This window comes from Vicia villosa, unplaced genomic scaffold, assembly GCF_029867415.1.
Source record: "Vicia villosa cultivar HV-30 ecotype Madison, WI unplaced genomic scaffold, Vvil1.0 ctg.004442F_1_1, whole genome shotgun sequence".
NCBI lineage: Eukaryota > Viridiplantae > Streptophyta > Magnoliopsida > Fabales > Fabaceae > Vicia > Vicia villosa.
In genome coordinates this window covers 119,752-138,527 of record NW_026706438.1, presented here as the reverse complement: position 1 = coordinate 138,527, position 18,776 = coordinate 119,752, and the positions used below count along the sequence as shown (strand labels likewise).

At 35.3% G+C, this 18,776-nt stretch overlaps 1 protein-coding gene across 1 annotated transcript; it reads left to right on the top strand.

Annotated features, from left to right (window-relative positions):
• Positions 1-10,133: 10,133 nt before the first annotated feature.
• Positions 10,134-15,974, top strand: LOC131642062 (T-complex protein 1 subunit beta). Its single transcript, XM_058912349.1, has 11 exons — positions 10,134-10,290; positions 10,381-10,437; positions 10,533-10,598; positions 10,689-10,800; positions 10,997-11,125; positions 11,629-11,700; positions 11,866-11,981; positions 12,654-12,730; positions 13,161-13,646; positions 14,158-14,473; positions 15,491-15,974. The coding sequence occupies exons 1-11, from the start codon at positions 10,285-10,287 to the stop codon at positions 15,635-15,637; spliced, it is 1,584 nt and encodes a 527-aa protein (XP_058768332.1). The 5' UTR covers positions 10,134-10,284; the 3' UTR covers positions 15,638-15,974.
• The last annotated feature ends 2,802 nt before the right edge of the window (positions 15,975-18,776 follow it).

Below are 18,776 nucleotides of genomic sequence, written 5' to 3'. Positions count from 1 at the left end.
CTTAATGAAGATTGAAGTCACCACCCTAAGGGAACATGGTAAGCATATAGTAAGAGATAAGCAAAAGCAACAAGCAAGGTAAGTGACTTAATGAAGTCCCTAACCAAGTCTACTCCTAAGAGAGACTACACACAATAAATCCCAAGAGAAAACAATCCACAAAAGGTGGAGGAAGAACAAACAATCGTCGCCTCTTAAACTAACAACAATCAAAGTGTGATAGAAGAGGCAAAGCATGAGAAAGAGGGAAGAAAGCCCTAGGGCAGTAGCAAACCAAGGAAATTAGTGTCCTAAATCAAACACAAAAGCATCATTACATCTCACAAAAATATCCACAAAAAGTTACCAAAGTATCGCATGAATCGTTACTTAACAATTAGCGAACAAACATCCATTAATCAAAACAAAAAGCAAATGAAAACATGAACAAAACTTAAAGTCAGTAGCAATGAGTTCACTTATATGTCCAAGATCTTATACCAATCCATGTTAGTCAATTAACTTGAAGCAAACAAAGTTCTAACAAAACTACACAAGATTAAGTCAAAACTAGTTAGTAGAATTCAAATTAGAAGTGAAGTTAGAAAGATGTGATCAAATGTTATAAGTCAGTAGCTAATGACCTCTAATAGGTGTCTAAACAATCATGGAATCAAGTCACAAAGTTTCATACAAAAGTATAGGTCATTTGGACAAGTTACGATACAATCGTTAATCAAAAGCAAGTTATTTACAAGTAAAACGGAAAAATCAAGTAAAATAAGAAAACATGACTTGAAAAATTCAACTCCAGGTATTAGGACCTCTAAACATCCCTACTTATATGTACAAAAAGAAACTAAGTCAATTGCATAAAGGCAACGCAAATTATAGGTCAAGTTCACATGGTTATCCGTTTGGGAACGTACATAAATCGGGTATAGAAAATCTAATGAAAACCTAACCAAAACATAGAATTAGACTTTTATTTTTTTCACACAATATGGTATATGAGTCTACTGATATCACACAAAAATTGGTGATTAAACTTTGATCCTAAGGTACTAAACAAAATTAATTCGCAAAACCGATCAAACTTAAAAAACACAATGAACACACTAAAGGAAATGATTTATTAAAAACAACAAACTAAGTTCTAAAAATCTAACAAAAATATCAAAAATTTCTACACACATTATTCTATTTAAAACATATTTTTATTTATTTTTTATTTGAGTTAGAACTGGTCAATGAGTCAAAAGTTATGAAGAGAACAAAGTTGAAAAATAGAACCAAAATCTGTCTAACAGGGAGGTGAGAAGGTAAATTTAAAATGAACTGACTCTAGTTACTAGTGCGTTTGGGCCAGAACTTGGGAGGTGTAGAAAATGAAAATGCCAAAGCCCAGCGGTACAACAAGGCCCAGGTTCACATATTATGTCACCTTTTTTATTTTTGTTTTCTCTTTGTTATTCTCAGCATGCAATTATTACTCTAACATATAGTCCTTTATAAATGAAACGTGACATACAAAGAATAGCCATGTGACATCAATTGGTCAAAGCTCATTTAAGTTAGAAAAAGACAAAAAAGATGCACAGCCAATCACAACGCAACACATAATGAACCAATCATACTAATAAGGACAAAAAACGAAAAAAGGAAAGGGAGAAAAACCAATGGCGTCGTGCCACATCAGCGACGGAGGAAAAAGATCTAGCAAACATGCAGACGCCGGAGATACCCTCCGGTCGTCTTCTCCGGCCTCACTTGCGGTGGAGACTTCACTAATTTTCCAGAAACGTAAAAAGATAGCACCTTCCTACTCGGAATTTCGCGTAGATTCCGAATATGGCCTCAGATTTTTCTAACTATTCCTCTAAGCTCTTAACCGAAGCCAATCCTCAAACCCTAGGTCCCAAGAACTTCACTAAAACTCAAAGCCACGCATATCAATTCAATCATTGTCACGCATAGACTTTAAATACACGAATTAACCGTTCAAATCAGCACCATTTCATCACAAACAGAAATCAAAACTTCAAGATCCAAGATTCACGTAGAATGCAACACATATTTGAGAACATGGCGGTCTAATTGTCCTAACCCAATCCCTGATGACGGGTTCCAGGCCTATACATGCCTCTAATGCAATGAAAAGAGAGCTTACTTGTTTGATTTTGGACTGCAAATGTGAAGAACGCTCTGCTCCTTTCTAGATCTTGATGTTGACTGCACTGATGATTCTTGAATGGAGATAGTTTATTTGAAGATGGTGGTGGAGGATGTTGATGTGAAGTTGTGCTTGCTTCTATTATGAGGATGAAGGATGATAAAGATGCAGGGTTGTTATGGTGTTGCTTGATGAAGATTCAGTGGTGAGTGTGGTGGTTGAAGGTTGTTTGTGGTGGTTTGTTAGGTTGTTACGGTGGAGAGAGAGATGAGAGAAAGAGAGTAAAAAAAAAAGAGTGAACAGCGAGAGAAAATGGGAGAGCGAGAAAAATGAACTCGTCCTTGTTTATGAGAAGTTTGGGCTATATATGGTGTGATCTCATGGTAGGCTATGGTGAGGATTATTGTAGTGTAGCCTTTTTTTATTACACTTAGTAAGCAAGTTTTGTGCATATGCGGCCAGCTTCCCTTTTTCTTTTACGTATGCAGTATGGTGTATGGCCATATCGAGTAAGAGATGCTGCTACCATGAAAACTCTAGGGGCAATGTTACAATACGTCTTGCATGCGTGACTTGTTTGCACCGGCCTCTACGCAGCTCCAACTACGTGACTTCGAGGTCAGATACCTTGCTCATTACACATTCAAATGCCGTGATTTCTGTCTCACTGAATAGAGGGCACGGAGGTGAATGGATTGGTCTCACATTTGACTTTAGCAAGTTCTTATGATTCTCTGAATATTGCCTTGAAAATGTTCCACGATGTGCTTGGTCAGATGCCTCACGTGTGCCCAGGAAATATGCCCTTGTCCGAAGCAACACACGACTTTGTGAGGACCTGACTTTGAGCCTTCATATCTCTCACTCCACCTGCCCAAAATCCATGATTCTCATATCATTGGATAGAAGACATAGGATAGAGCGCATTAGTACCAAACTTGAGTCAAAAACCCCTTTGTAGCTTCCTATAACTGACTTCAAAAAATGCACGCCACGTGCTTGTAAAAATACCAACGTTGCCCAGAAATCCTGTCTGGCAGCTTGACTTGTATCAAATGAAAACCTTCAACTTTAATCTTTCATAACTCTTGATCCATGCCTTAATTGGGAAAATGCCCAACTGTAAAATTGTAGAGGGCCACGAAGTGAACATTTTTTGTAACGCCCCAGAATGCTTTCGGGATGATCGACTGACCCCACAAACCAACACGGGTCTTTTCAGCATGCTTTGACCTCACTCGCACGCTTTCTGGGAAACTTCCCAGAAGGTCACCCATCCCAATACTACTCCAAGTCAAGCACGCTTAACTGTGAAGTTCTTATTGAACGGGCTCCCGAAAAGAAGATGCATCTTGTTGGTATGGGTAGTACCTATTAATCCTTATAAGCTTTCCTTCAACCATGCAGTCCCATACCTGCACGGATCCCTCTCATTCCGATGTGGCGACCACCCTAGCCCCAATTGGCCCCAAGCGTTCCATGCGGTGCAACCACCCCTCGCCTTCTTCGGCCTCGGGTGTTACATGCCCACCAGCTTCCGCATGGTTCGTCCTCGAACCACATCGTACTGGGAGAGGTCTGGCTCTGATACCATTTGTAACGCCCCAGAATGCTTTCGGGATGATCGACTGACCCCACAAACCAACACGGGTCTTTTCAGCATGCTTTGACCTCACTCGCACGCTTTCTGGGAAACTTCCCAGAAGGTCACCCATCCCAATACTACTCCAAGTCAAGCACGCTTAACTGTGAAGTTCTTATTGAACGGGCTCCCGAAAAGAAGATGCATCTTGTTGGTATGGGTAGTACCTATTAATCCTTATAAGCTTTCCTTCAACCATGCAGTCCCATACCTGCACGGATCCCTCTCATTCCGATGTGGCGACCACCCTAGCCCCAATTGGCCCCAAGCGTTCCATGCGGTGCAACCACCCCTCGCCTTCTTCGGCCTCGGGTGTTACATTTTTCATGTTGAACTTGTCTTGAATAGGAGCCTCGAAACTCGTGAAAAATGAACCCGAAGTAAGCTGTTCAGCCACATTTGTAACTCTCAAATATTTTCTAAGTGTTAGGACTTGCCCATTTTGGAAATTTCCTATTTTAACCACCTTCCATTTTTGGCAACTTTGATAAATTCTTGATTTTAATTATTTCCTTAACTTTTCTTTGACCGATTTTCCACCAAAAGTCCACATTTGACAGTTGACTTTGACTTTGACCAAAAGTCAACGTTTCCTGATTTTTCTGATTTCAAATGAATTTCCCGATTAATCCGTTTCTGATCTGGTTCTCAATCAATTTTCAACCCAAGGGCTCCAGTGAATACTTCCTCCAGACAACCATATTTTCATACTCAAAAATCATCTTCTGATTAAATATTGACCAAATAGTCAACAGGGTTGACTTTGGTCAAAACCCTAATTTGGAGACTCTGATGGATCGGAAGCTTGTATCCTTTAACCTGAGCTTTGACTTGGAGAGGATGAAACCCTGATCTTTAGGAGGACTTCCAAGGGAGTGGTATCATACAATCAGACTTCAAATCTTCTCTTATTTTCTTATCAAGAATTTCTTCTACATAGAAACTCTTTTTTGTCAGTTTTCTTAAACAGTGACGATGATATGAATGAATGTATTGAGTAGATGGCCTATATGAAGTATGTACATGAATGTGATGTGGAAGCTAGTTAGGAATAAATATGTGGGCAAATTTTGGGGTGCAACAATGTTCTTCTGACGAACAGACGCGTGTTAAAATTTCAATTTTTCCCACTCGAAGCCCTTTTTGAAATCATCTAACGTAGATGTCAAAGCATACTTCTCCATATTCAAGAATATTTCAATTACACACTTGAAGCTGTATTTTATTTCGACGTATCAAGTTCTCATAAGAGTAGATATAAAACAGAAATAGCTTCCATGAAGCCACACTTTAGGCTGGTCGAAATTCCTAGCTAACACACATACAACGAGTCTTCTTCCTCATATAGGCAGAACCTACACATTGCACTACCAACCCTCATGCGACTCTTTTTCCAATTAGTTAATAAACCATCATAACAAAGCAACCACATAAAACTTTGAATTCTCTCAAAAGCTAGGATTTTCCAAATTATCTTCCAATTCATGAGCTCATGCTCATCATTAATCCCTGTAAGAATTTTGTACATACTCCCTACCTTGAACCCTGTATTATTATTTGCTGACCAATTTCTCATATCATCCCCTGCGTTCTTACATGGAGGAAGAATGTCGGTTATTATACTTAAAATTTCTTCTAGAAGCCAATTGTTTAGCAGCTGCCAGTTCTAGTCGTCGTTCTCGTCAACAAGCTTCGAGACGTTAGCATTCATGATTGTGGTTGGCACATGAGGGTTCAGATCACGAAATTTAATACTCAGAGCAATCCAACTTGTTTTCCAAGCGTCCACTAACTCGCCATTCCTAATATTCCATATGCAAATATCATTCAACATTAGCCAAAGTTTCACCAGATTTTTCTAGAAACTTGAGTCAGTATGCTTCATGCATAATTCATCAATAATGTTGTTCCAGTTATATTTACTCCACATGACTTCACTCCATAATCCATTGCTACCTGCTTGAAAATTTTGTTGCTTATATCTTTTCAAAGGTTGAATAACCTTCTTTGTTTAACCTAAAAGCAGGAATGATTTTTTGCACTTGCAATATATCATAAGGAACTTTTCCAACACTCTTTAAGAGGTCTTTAACAAAGAGTTATTCCAAAAACACAACATCAACACCATTATATGAGAAAGATTGCAAGGGTGGAAAAATGTTTTGTTCAAAGGTAGAAGAACAATAAAGATTTTTTCAGTCTTGCAATCTATACCAAAGAATGATGCGTACTAGTTTGGGGCGACAACGTATACGTTAGGATTAGGGTAAAATCTATTTAACGAGTGCTTTTATAGTAAAATATGATTATGTTACCCCTCAGTTTTTAAGGAAACCAAAGGGTTAGATGATTTAGTATTCACTTATAAACAAATAAAAATATAAACATCTTGATGTGGGATTCGAAGCATGTCTTGATTTGTTTTACCCCTCGGTTTTATTAGAAATTGAGGGAATATGTTATTTTTATTTTTTATAAAAAAATAAAACATGACGTGCCTTGGCATAATACCTCGATTTTTTTCTGGATGAGGTGAAAGCTTTGTCATTAAAAAGCATTATTGTTGTAATGAATGGTCGTATATGAACCAGTGTCCATGTGACATTGCTGCATTATGATCATCATCATGACGGAAAAATAATGAGATTATTATCGTTGCTCAGATTTATGATGTTGATAACACCCATCCTCACCCACATTTGTTTTAGTCTTGTTTCCAACGCATTATACCCTATTCGCCTTCCAAGAAGCTTCACAATAACTCCTTTGCGCCATGGTTTATAAATTTGCTTCTCTTCTTGATTTGTAAAGATAAACTCAGGGCATGCATACCTTCATTTAATGTGTTCTTCCACTTTCATATTTTCCACCTTCATATTCTCCTTCATTCATTTTATCCCATCTTTTGTTTCATTTTTGTCGCCGGTGTGCAAATTTTCTGTTCCCATAACCATTTCTTTATATGTTCTCTCTGTTTTCCTTGAAGATGTTTCAGGCACTTCTCCCACATGCACCTCCTCCATATTCTTCTCTTCGTTTGTAAAATCATGGTCACATGCTATGATTATCTCAATCTCGTTCATCTTCTTTGTATTCCTCTCCTTGATGTCATCATCTTCCTTGTTCGTGTTGTTGTTTTCCTTGGTGTGCTCTAGAGGAGCACTCAGTTCCATTGTATATTAGCTTATAATTTAAAATTTTACTGTTGCTTGGTTTTTATTTTCTGTTTTGATAATTTTGATGTATTTATACTTGATTACTTCAATTTTAGACTTTTAATATTTGTTATTTTGTGAATTGTGGTTTTAATTTATTTACGATGTTTCACTTTGAATATTTTGATGTTAATGCTTATAAAGCGTAAGTGCTTTGTACAATTCTAGAAAAAATATGACATGATTTATAATTATATAAGGAAAAAACGATAACCCATTACCTAATCCAATCCAAAATATTTACAATTTTACCCAAACAAACCCAATAAAATTATGGGTGGTAATTTTACTTCACTCAAACTAGAGTACTCTATGGCTACGTTTGGGAGTTTGGAGGGGAGGGGAGGGGAGGGGAAGACTTCCAAAAATAAAAATTTAAAAAAATGTAGGAAAATATTTGACATTTTTTGAAAAAATGAATTTGTTTAGAATGATAAAAGACTTATTATCATTACTAAATTTTTAATTTTCAAAATAGTATAACAACTTAAAATATATTTGGAAAATTTATGTAAGCCCTTCAAAACCCTCCTTCAATACAATTTTTGAGTTTCCCCATTTTATGGGGTTTTTGTTGTTATGAATAAACTCAAACCCTCCAAAACCCTCCTACCCAAAATCTTTTTATCCTTTTCACCCAATTCCTCTTATTTTTCAAAGCCCTCCCCTCCCTTCTCCTCCAAACTCTCAAACATAGCCTATATGTTTTAAGTCATGGTTTTGGTCAAACTCAATCCAAGTTGACCCATGTACACACAATACTAGGTGTTTTTTAGGAAGGTTTTAAGGTTTTTAAACATATACTACAACTACTACCATAAAGTTTATTGAATGGGTAAAAATAAGTTCTACATTATTCTAAACCATAAATTCTGCACTTGTGACTTTCACTGACTTGACTGATAGAATGTTTGTAGGCAAACCTCTTGCTGTCGAACACAATATATGAAGCACTGCCACATCATTAGAGATATCACCACCATCGCTTGAATATTAATATTGTTCCAGATTAGTTGGAGATGTTTGTGGGAATCATCCTATATGTTTCTTCTAGCCTACTCAATATTCGATGGTTAATCCGCGACGAATAATAACTTAAATGACTGTTGGTAGAAACCCTCAGGTGTAACACATCATGGCCAACGAGGTTATATGAAGAGCTTTAGAACCATATGATAGATTGCATTTGTCGTTGTCTATTCTTGAAGTTCCTATCCAACCCCAACACGTAGGGATTCCTTCGCACATATGGGAGATCCAAAAGGCCTCGATTACTGATCAGAAGACCAACAATATCCTCAAAGATATTTGGTTGGTTGTCTAAAGATAGTTAGAGGTTATTCAACAATAGAGTGACCAACTAGTACTAGTTAAAACAAGTGACACCCCCTCCAATGACTTATAGTAGGCCACACGATCATGGTGTTAAAAACCAAGTCAAAGAAAGTAATTTATTTATTCATGAGATCCAATTGTCACATCCTCGATATTTTACATTCTCGAGGCTCGATAATGATAAATATGTCTGAATCATATTTAAATCCCCTTCAAGGTGAATGTGTTCATATTTGATTCTCAAATTTTTTTAGAAAAAAATTGATTTTTAGAAGATGGTAGACACATTGATTAAGTATGGAAAAAGATAAATAATAAAAAATTAAAGAATAGGAAAAGAAATATCACACTAGAGATTATCCTAATCTGCCATTAACCTGCATAACACATAGGACCGCATTTTTCCTCTTTTTTATGACATCGCATTTCTGAGGGAGGTGGTAAACCAAAAAAGTATAGAAGAATAAAATTGGAATTATTAATTTCCCCCTCGTAGATAAAAGAGCATATTTTAATCTTTTTGAGAGTATATTTTCCCCCCTTTGTCATTATCAAAAGCGAGAAAGACAGAGATAATAAATAAACATCACATATAACACATATTTCACATTGATAAGGGGAAGAAAAAAAAGGAGATGAAACATTTTAACATATTAATCCATGCATGATTGATTTAAAATTCATAGCTTAGGTCTTATAAAATATATGGTTCTTTTACCAATCCTTAGTTAGTCCAGTGGTGATCGACGCTGGACTTGGTAGGGAGGACCATAATTTGATCCCCGCAATTGCAATAAAAAAGGGAACTGAAACCACTTGATGTCTAAACTGACTCCTGAACTAGATTAGGCGATCTAGTGGGTCGGATACTAGTTGTGAAAACCAAAACAAAATAGAAGTTTGTTTAGGAAAGGATTTTGTAAAAATATCTTCCAGTTGTTTAAATGAAGACCTAAACTCAATCACACAATTACTTTTTTTATATGAACCCTAATAAAATAGTGCATGATATCAATATGTTTCATTCAAGAGTGAAGTATCAAATTTTTAGTGAGGGTTATGACACTAGTGTTATCACACTTTATCGGGATAGTTTAGTGATTAACTTCTTAATTGTTGTTTCGTTAAGATAACTTGTGTACAACAGCTACTTGCAGCGACATATTGTGCTTCAATTATGGATAACACAACAACTGTCAATTTCTTACTATGCCATAAGACAAGCGAGTTATCAAGCAACTGACATGTACTATTGGTACTTTTCTAATCCAATTTACAACAAACAAAATTAAAATTATAATATTTAACTAAAGCACAATCAGGTCCTTTAGGATTCTATAAATGCATAAGTGTCGTGTTAACGACATACCTCATAACACGTTTTATCTTAAAGAAATATGATTCTTTAGAATTTGCTTAAAAACATGCGCATAGACAAAAAAAACATAATATCAAGACGAGACACATTAAGGTAAATAATAAAAAATATCTCGATATCTAATTGCTTCAATTATTTTTTCTCCTCCATTCTTATCTAAAATATATGAAGTGCTCATTAAAGTTGATTAGTTTTACAATTTTTTACACCAACCTTTTTTTAATAACTCTTTATAATATTTAGCTCTATTGATGAAGATGTGTTTCTTTAAGAATGAATGAAGGTTTTTCTTAGAAATTATGAAGAATATTCACTCTTTATTTGATTAGTTATTAAACTAGGTATTTTAAACTTTTTTTAAGGTGGGGGTGTAGGTAGTTCAAAGTGGGGGTGGGGTTATTTGTTCATTTTCACATATTGGGTTTTAGGGCTTCCATTTCCTTTAACCTAGCAAATGCAGCAGCCACTGTAACTCAAGCACGACGCTGCTTCCTTCTCGTTCCTACTCCGATCTTCCATTTCTTCTTCACCATCTCTCTCCCTTCTATTTCGAGTTCCCACAATGGCGGTAAGTCACTTCCGACCGATCTTCTCATTCCTTTTCCTTTCCAGCTTTCATTCTCCATTTTCAAACTTTCTCTTATGGTGAATGCTACAGATCGATAGAATCTTCAAAGATGAAGCAAGTGAAGAGAAAGGAGAACGCGCAAGAATGGTGAGTTTGAGTTCATTTTGATATTGTATTGACAGTGTGTAAATCTCTCTGTGCGGTTAACCCTAACTGACTGCGTTTTGTGTTTTGTGATTTAGTCATCTTTTGTTGGTGCCATGGCTATTGCTGATTTGGTTAAGACTACATTAGGGCCAAAGGGAATGGTAAAATCTATTTTTCATTAGTTTAATATGTTGGTTAAGATTTTTACTGATTTCTAACTAATTCATTTATATATGGGATCATGATTGCAGGATAAAATTTTGCAGTCGACTGGCAGAGGCCGCGAAGTTACCGTTACTAACGATGGTGCTACGATCTTGAAGTCCCTTCATATTGATAACCCAGCTGCTAAAGTTCTTGTTGGTATCCTTTACAGTTTTTTTGTAGTGGTGATAGTGCGTAGATATTATTAGTTGCATAGTACATGATTTCGAGTAGTACCGGTTTTGCAGAGCATTCAGATTCTGACAAACCATTGTTGTAGTATTGTTTTTTTATTTTTAATGTGAATATATGTAAGTTTATATTGGAAGATAGTCATCCTTAATATAAGTTTAAGACATTTCGAAAGTTCAAGATGATGAAGTTGGCGATGGGACTACCTCTGTTGTTGTTTTGGCTGGGGAACTTTTGAGGGAGGCAGAAAAGCTGGTTGCTGCTAAAATTCATCCAATGACTATAATAGCAGGTTAATTTATTTCTTTGCTTTTCAATAATGGTTCAGGTTCCCTTGTGATAAGGTTAAGAAGTTAATGCCAATAAGTTAGTTGAGTTGTTGATGAAAGCTACTTTCTAGGTTGACATCGAGCAACTCTATGTAGAAAGTTTCTAAGTTTTAATAATTTACTTTTTAGATATTTGTAGTTACATTTGGAATCAATTTATCAATACATTTGAACTAATGGTGGTAATAGAAGCAGTCAATGATTTTTTTTTATTCATTTTATTCTATCCAAGGCTACCACAAATATTCTTCCTTTAGTTTGGTTTTGTTGTAAAAAGGAAAAACGTGGGAAGCATCAGAAACATAAGCACACAGGTTTTTGGTAATGGTGCTTTAAATGCCATTTATAATTTTGATAGATTTTGCATGTTTGTTGCTTCTCTTCATAGGGAAGTGTTCTGTATTGATTGGTTTCAACTTTCAAATGATGCCTTGATGTGCTGAACATTATTGGATATGATTTTTAGGTTTCCGAATGGCGGCTGAGTGTGCTCGTGATACATTGGTTGCGAAGGTTGTGGACAACAAAGGAGATGCTGGTATTTATTTTCCCTTTTTGATGTTTCTTTTGGGGGGTTAGGTTTTACCATTGGTTCTGTAGCCTTTGAATAATTTTTTATTAGAATTGGTTTTATTATTTTGTTTATAGCAGGCTCTGATATGCCTTCTTTTGTCTAAAATCTTATACATGAATGTACGTGCAGAGAAATTCAGGGCAGACTTGATGAACATTGCCAGGACTACTTTGAGCTCCAAAATTCTCTCACAAGACAAGGAGCATTTTGCAAAGTTAGCTGTAGATGCTGTAATGAGACTAAAGGTGAACAGTTACTACCTAACTAACAGAGTCCAATTTTGTCAGGTTTAGCAAAAAGTGCAACTACTGTTGCTAAGTTTTCTGTTTTGGACTATGTGTCGAAAAACCTCAGAATAAAAGTTAGCTACAATTGTGATCTATATAATACTTATAAGTTATAAGTGTACTTTAGTCATAGCTTGGTTACTCTATTTTTTTATGAGCGTGATATACATTTTGCCAAATTAGCTGTAGATGTTGTAATAAGACTAAAGGAAAACAATGACTTCCCGACTAATACATAGTCCAGTTTTTATGGATTTAGCAAATAGTTATGGACTGTTGGTTTTTTTCATCGGTTCGTTTGTGGAAAATTACAGTTTATAAACAATAGATACAATTTTGATCTATAAACTTTGCATGCTTGGCTAAATACATAGATGATAGAAGTGTGTTTTATTCACAACTTTGATTACAGTGCTCTTATATTTCGTTTATGACAATGGTTTTCCCTTTTTTCCCAATGGTTTAAAATGCAAAATGTTCCCCGATTTACATTTTTTTAGTGATTCCTGTTTATTGTGCTTCTATGCTAGCTATGTATTTAGGGTTTTTTCTTTCTTTTGTAGCGGTCTCTATCGTTATTAAATTAATTATACACCTTTTCACATTTTCATTTCTATTTTATAATTGCAGGGAAGTACAAATTTAGAATCTATCCAGATTATAAAGAAGCCTGGAGGATCACTGATAGACTCATTTTTAGATGAAGGGTAATATTTCTGACAATTAGAATTTTTAGTTTGAGTATCATACAATGTTATAAAATATCAGCCGTGGCGGCGCTATGGTGGAATACATGGTGGTTTTTGGTTTCTCTGCAATGGTAAATATCAGCCGGTATTGTGGGTTTTCCTGCCATAATCCGCTATAATAGTGCAGCAAAGCGGCTGATATGGTGGGATTTTGGCTCTTCGCCATGGACCGCCATCAATAGCACTGGTATCACATGCTTCTGTTCTATCCTTTTTGAAATCCGGAAGTTTCTCTATTGTTTTGAGTCGCATAGGTAGTCTTCAAGTAATTTGGATTAGATCAAATGATTATCAGCAACACCACTGTCCTGTATAATGAACTATTTGCATTAGTCTCTGGCTAATAAATAATCTCTGTCTTTCTGAGTTGGATTATGTTTTTGTTTAGATTTATTCTTGACAAGAAAATTGGGATTGGACAACCCAAACGCATAGAGAATGCCAAGATACTAGTTGCAAACACTGCAATGGACACAGACAAGGTGAAGATTTATGGAGCCCGTGTTCGTGTCGACTCTATGGCTAAAGTTGCTGAGATTGAAGGAGCTGAGAAAGAGAAAATGAAAGAAAAGGTGAACAAGATAATAAATCATGGCATCAACTGTTTTGTTAATAGACAGTTGATATACAATTTTCCAGAGGAGCTCTTTGCTGATGCTGGAATATTGGCTATTGAGCATGCTGATTTTGATGGTATTGAGCGTCTGGCTCTGGTTACTGGTGGTGATATTGCTTCAACCTTTGACAATCCTGAGTCTGTTAAGCTTGGGCATTGTGACCTCATTGAAGAGATTATGATTGGTGAGGATAAATTGATTAAGTTTTCTGGTGTTGCAATGGGGCAGGCATGCACAATAGTTCTGAGAGGTGCCAGGTATTTTTTCATATGTTGTTATTGTAAATTCCTTTCCAATGTTGTTCTTTTACGTATTCAGGGACTTTAATCTTAACAACATATCACTTCAGATCATCATGTTTGTAATAGAAGAGTAAAACAAAAATTCACCTCACAATTGACCATTTTATTCAGTTTATGTGCTGCTTATTCAAAGGCTAAAGGATTTTAACTATAATTTTGTTCGTATAAAATATTTTATAATTTTCAGATTACAATTATTGAGTCCAATGGCTTAACTAGACTGATGTAATGTCAAATATTTATTGCTTTTATGCACACATGTTCTTGTATTATCACGCGGAGTTAGTTTATGTCCTTAAATTGTCCTGTCCCTATAGATTTTGTTTCAGTTAGTGCATTTGAGCTAGGCATGTATAATTGTAAGACTTATTTGTGTTCATGTGTAGAGAACTATTTTTCAACATATTTGATTGGAAGTTTTCAGTTTTAGAAACCCTTTTTAAGTCTGACATGTGTTTTTGTGTAGCCACCATGTTCTTGATGAAGCTGAGAGATCATTGCATGATGCCTTGTGTGTGCTATCTCAGACTGTCAATGACAGCAGGGTGTTGCTTGGAGGCGGATGGCCTGAAATGGTGATGGCACAGGAAGTGGACGCATTGGCTAGGAAAACTCCGGGTAAAAAGTCTCTCGCAATGGAGGCATTCTCCCGGGCACTCTTGGCTATCCCAACAACCATTGCTGATAATGCTGGTTTGGACAGTGCTGAGTTGATTTCTCAGCTCCGTGCAGAGCACCAGAATGAGGGATGTAATTCTGGAATTGATGTCATCTCTGGTTCTGTAAGTACAATAGTGAATAAGTGACTTTATTTGTCTGGAAATTAATTTAAATGCCTAATATATCATTCTACTATCGTTTCTTTGTTCATTTGGTTTGATTGCTTCAAGATGCACATTAGCAGGAATGTCTTAATTTTTGAATTGATTATATTGATTTGTTGTTTCTTTGTTGGTAGCAGCTCTGTTTTTGATAATTGCATTCATGTAGGCGTTTCTAAATTAGATCTACTCCATAGTAGACATTGTCCATCCTAGGGGGGAAGGGTTGTGCTTAAGTGCTGGTGGAGTTAAGTAGGACTTATGGGTGCCTAAGTCAAACATTGAGTAGTATTTATGAGATGCCTATTGGAGCACTCACGTGGTTTGTTCTTACCACTTAACTAGGGATGTTAAGAATTGGGTGCCTTTAACCGACTCAGTAACCAGCTGCTCCAATTAAAAGAACCCAAACCGACTTTTAGAAAAATTTAAACTGGGTATTCTAAACCCAAAAGCAAAGAAACCCAATGCCCTTTTGAGGTTAAGGTTTGTAAATTGTTCATAACCGGCATATATCTGCCCGAGCCCTTTTGAAATGGAATGCAATCAGATAATAGTGGATTGGGCACTTATGGTTTTTTGAACAATAAGGCGGATTCAACACCTACCAAAAAGAAGAGTAAAGAATAAAACAGTGAAGTTTGACTATAGCATATAGAAAAAATAAACCGAATCTCAACCTGTTTTAAACTGCTTTACTAAAATAAACAGGTTTAACTTGAATGGAATTAAAAACCAACCATATATTTGGTTTATTCACCTAGGTTTTGGTTAACCACCCCATCAAGACCCTTTACCCTTTGATTTCTAGATTTTAAGGGGTGCTTTCGGGGCTTAACTTACACAGATGAAGAGCAGTGCTGATTTACCAATGTTTATGTTGTGTATTTTAGAAAAGTATTCTATTGACTGCTAGTTCATCATGCTTCCTTTCTATTCTGTTTGGCTAATATAATTTGATTGGCGTACTTCTGATAGGTTGGAGACATGTCTGAAAGGGGGATTTGTGAAGCATTTAAAGTCAAACAGGCTGTATTGCTATCTGCAACAGAGGCTGCTGAGATGATTCTTAGAGTCGATGAAATCATAACTTGTGCTCCAAGGAGGAGGGAAGACAGAATGTAATCTTGTGATCATCAAACATCAGATGCTTGCCACGCCTCGGCGAATTCTGACTTATTCTAGAAAATTGTTATTTGCAACAGCAACCAAAAGTGAATCTCTAAAGAGTTGGTGCCCTTACAGTTAAAATCCACTGGTCGCTATTGAACTTTTTGTGCTTGTTTAAATTTTGATGGTTATGTATATCTCCTGCTTTGCTTTGGTGCTAGCTTTTTGTCCTTTGAAATATTCTGTTATATTTCATGTGTTACAAATGTGCATCAGTGAAGCTGCGAATTGGAGTTGACTATTTGAATCTTCTATGACTGTATTAGGTGTCTAATCTTGATTTATTGTTTAAGGTAGTATAGACTTCTTATAATATCATACAGTGTGTTTTCATAATTTAAAAAAAAAATGAAATTTACTGTTGTTCTTTATATATTAAAAAAACGATGTTTCCAAGACAATTGCCAAACAATTTCTGTCCTGCCATATCATAAACCAAACATGGTTTATATTCCATCCCTATCAAAGTAAGTGTTTAAAGTTTTTGCACACAAATTGAAGAATGTAATGATACTAGACTTTTCACAAAGATTAAGAAAAATAATAATTATTATATGAAATTGAGAAATTATGAAGGTTTTTATAAAATTATCTTTCATTAATGACAATGAAAGATAAATTTATATAATTGAAAGGAAAGAGAATAATAAATATTAAAGAATATAATAGGAAAAATAGCATTAATTATTCATTGGAATTGTAAAGTGACTTATATTTAATTTTTTTTCTAAAACGACTTATAATAAAAAACAGAGGGAGTATTTAATCTTAGAAATGTATTGAAAGTCGTGTATAGAGTAATAATTAAACGGTATAGTCGAAAAAAAGCATTAGTATATTGAAAAGTAAGAATAATATTTATTTTAAAATATCTTTTTTTTTTGTTAAAACGATACTAATTTTAAAATGGAGGTAATAAATGTATAGAGAATTGAATATGATGCTGCATTTTAAAAGTTAAAGGATATTTTGTTATTTATTTACCTAGAAAACAATAATTCTGTTCAGTTTCAGTTCATAAATATTTCTTTATCCATCTCAAACTGTCGGCAAATAATATACTTCTACGTCTAGATACAAAAACTAATTTAGTTATACAAATGTATTTGAATAAAATTAATGCAAAAACATCAAATTTTGTATACCTTTCTCCTCCTCTTTTCGTAAGACTCTCAATTTCCCCCCACGTATATTAGAGGCGAAGGGAGTAACTAAATTCATTAACAGACATATTATAAACCTTAACAATAGAACAAGTTGCAATATACTAAATATCCCTATCAACAGAATGTACATGATTTTATGTTGTTGTTGAATTTTCTCCTCGATTGTAATTCTAAAGACACAATAGACAGAGTACTACCGAATCGACGGTTCTCACATTTCAACACTAACAAATTAGCTGGACATGCTTATGGCAAACGTTAAAGCTTTGGATTGAAATACGAAATTAATCATGTTAAGCAATTCAATTGAAATAAAGAACATGCAATGAAATAAATAAATAAATAAAGTTGCGAGATTAAAGTAAAGTAAGAAAATAAGCGTGCAAAATAAAATAGAGAAAGAGAATAAAACGTAAATAATGTTGAGTATAATAAGAACTTGCTCCAAACGGAAACTTGAATCTGGTACAATGGAAATAGAAGAAATAAACTTCAACAAAATGTAAATGGCGGGTAAATTAAAAGTTTCAAAATGAAATGCTTCAAACTCAATGACAACAACAAACGCAATAATTCTCTGATGCGAAGAATTAGAGCTTTTTTTATGTAACTTTATGTCTAAGTTGTACTAAGTTTGGATGCCTAGAAAAGTGAAGTATTACATCTATTTATAATGTTCTAAAACCCTAAACTATCAAGTGGTAGTTGTTGACTTCGCGTGAGAGAATGTAGGGGAAATGGAAGACCATGCCAAACTTTTTTTCCAACTGCCGCAAAATACAAAAGGATGGCGAACACCACCCCCTTGTGGCGAACGCCACCTTCACAAAATGACATGACTTGGTCTTTGTGACCCTTAAAACGTGGGACACGCCATTTGCCTCATGACCACCTCCATTGCGAACGACATGCTGGAAGCCGTGAGTGCAAATTACTCCATTTTTTTCATTCGATTTGCTACATTTCTTCGCATATGATTCTCATATGGTCAAGTACCTGAAACACAGACAAAACACCAACATAACACTAGAAATAAAGATAAAAAACGATGAAACGTGTGCAAGTAGAGTCAAATAAGTAATGTGTTTCGGTGTTATCAAACTCTCTCACACTAGCATCTTTGCTTGTCCTCAAGCAAAACAAGAAAAATAGTGGTGTTCAGATAGTTATTCCAGACTATAAACTCTGCATTGGTCATGGTTGTGTCAATATGGACTAACCCGAAAACTAAGGATATCGTAACTACATATTACGCATTTGCGGTCATAAGTCTCCTTCCTATACAAACCAATCTGAATCATGCTATTGTGCTTAGGCCATATTTTCTATCATTTTTCATTCAAGCGCAATTACATTAAGGTCGTTATTCGTACATACTCATAGTAAAGCGAGTGGTTAGTAATTCTGATTCTTTGCACGAGGTTTTGATACATAAGTGGTGTAACCCTTTTGTTTACCCGATTGTAATTGCGGGAGACCAGACCGTAATCATGTACATTAATAGAGATATATATAAATCTTAAAAATATAACAAGTTGCGATATATATAAACCTATACAATAGGATCTAATTTCTTAAAATGGATTTTGCGACTTTAACGCATAGGGCGTCGGGCATGCAAGAGTGGACAGTAAAATTTAGAGAGTAAAATCTGGTTCTGATTACGCGAGAGCGACGATTCGTGTTTAATTAATTCTTTTCAAGGTAGAAAATATTGCCCTGTAAGTAATCCTACTTAGAAATAATAAGAGTACAGTTGTTCGAGGAGAGCTGCATTCCAGTATTATATCCTTGAATTTATTCAAAGTTTATTATTTTATTTTGTTATGCTTATTCCAAACCTTCTAACGATCGACTTAGATAAACATCGTAGCAATAGAAAATGATAGATTGACCATTAGGTCTCTGTGGGCTCGACAACCTTTTAT

Bases quoted from the DNA above. Each gene is read 5' to 3' on its own strand.
- LOC131642062 (XM_058912349.1), top strand. The intron at 11,701-11,865 runs GTATTTATTTTC...ATGTACGTGCAG, and splicing joins GGACAACAAAGGAGATGCTG to AGAAATTCAGGGCAGACTTG. The intron at 13,647-14,157 runs GTATTTTTTCAT...GTTTTTGTGTAG, and splicing joins ATAGTTCTGAGAGGTGCCAG to CCACCATGTTCTTGATGAAG.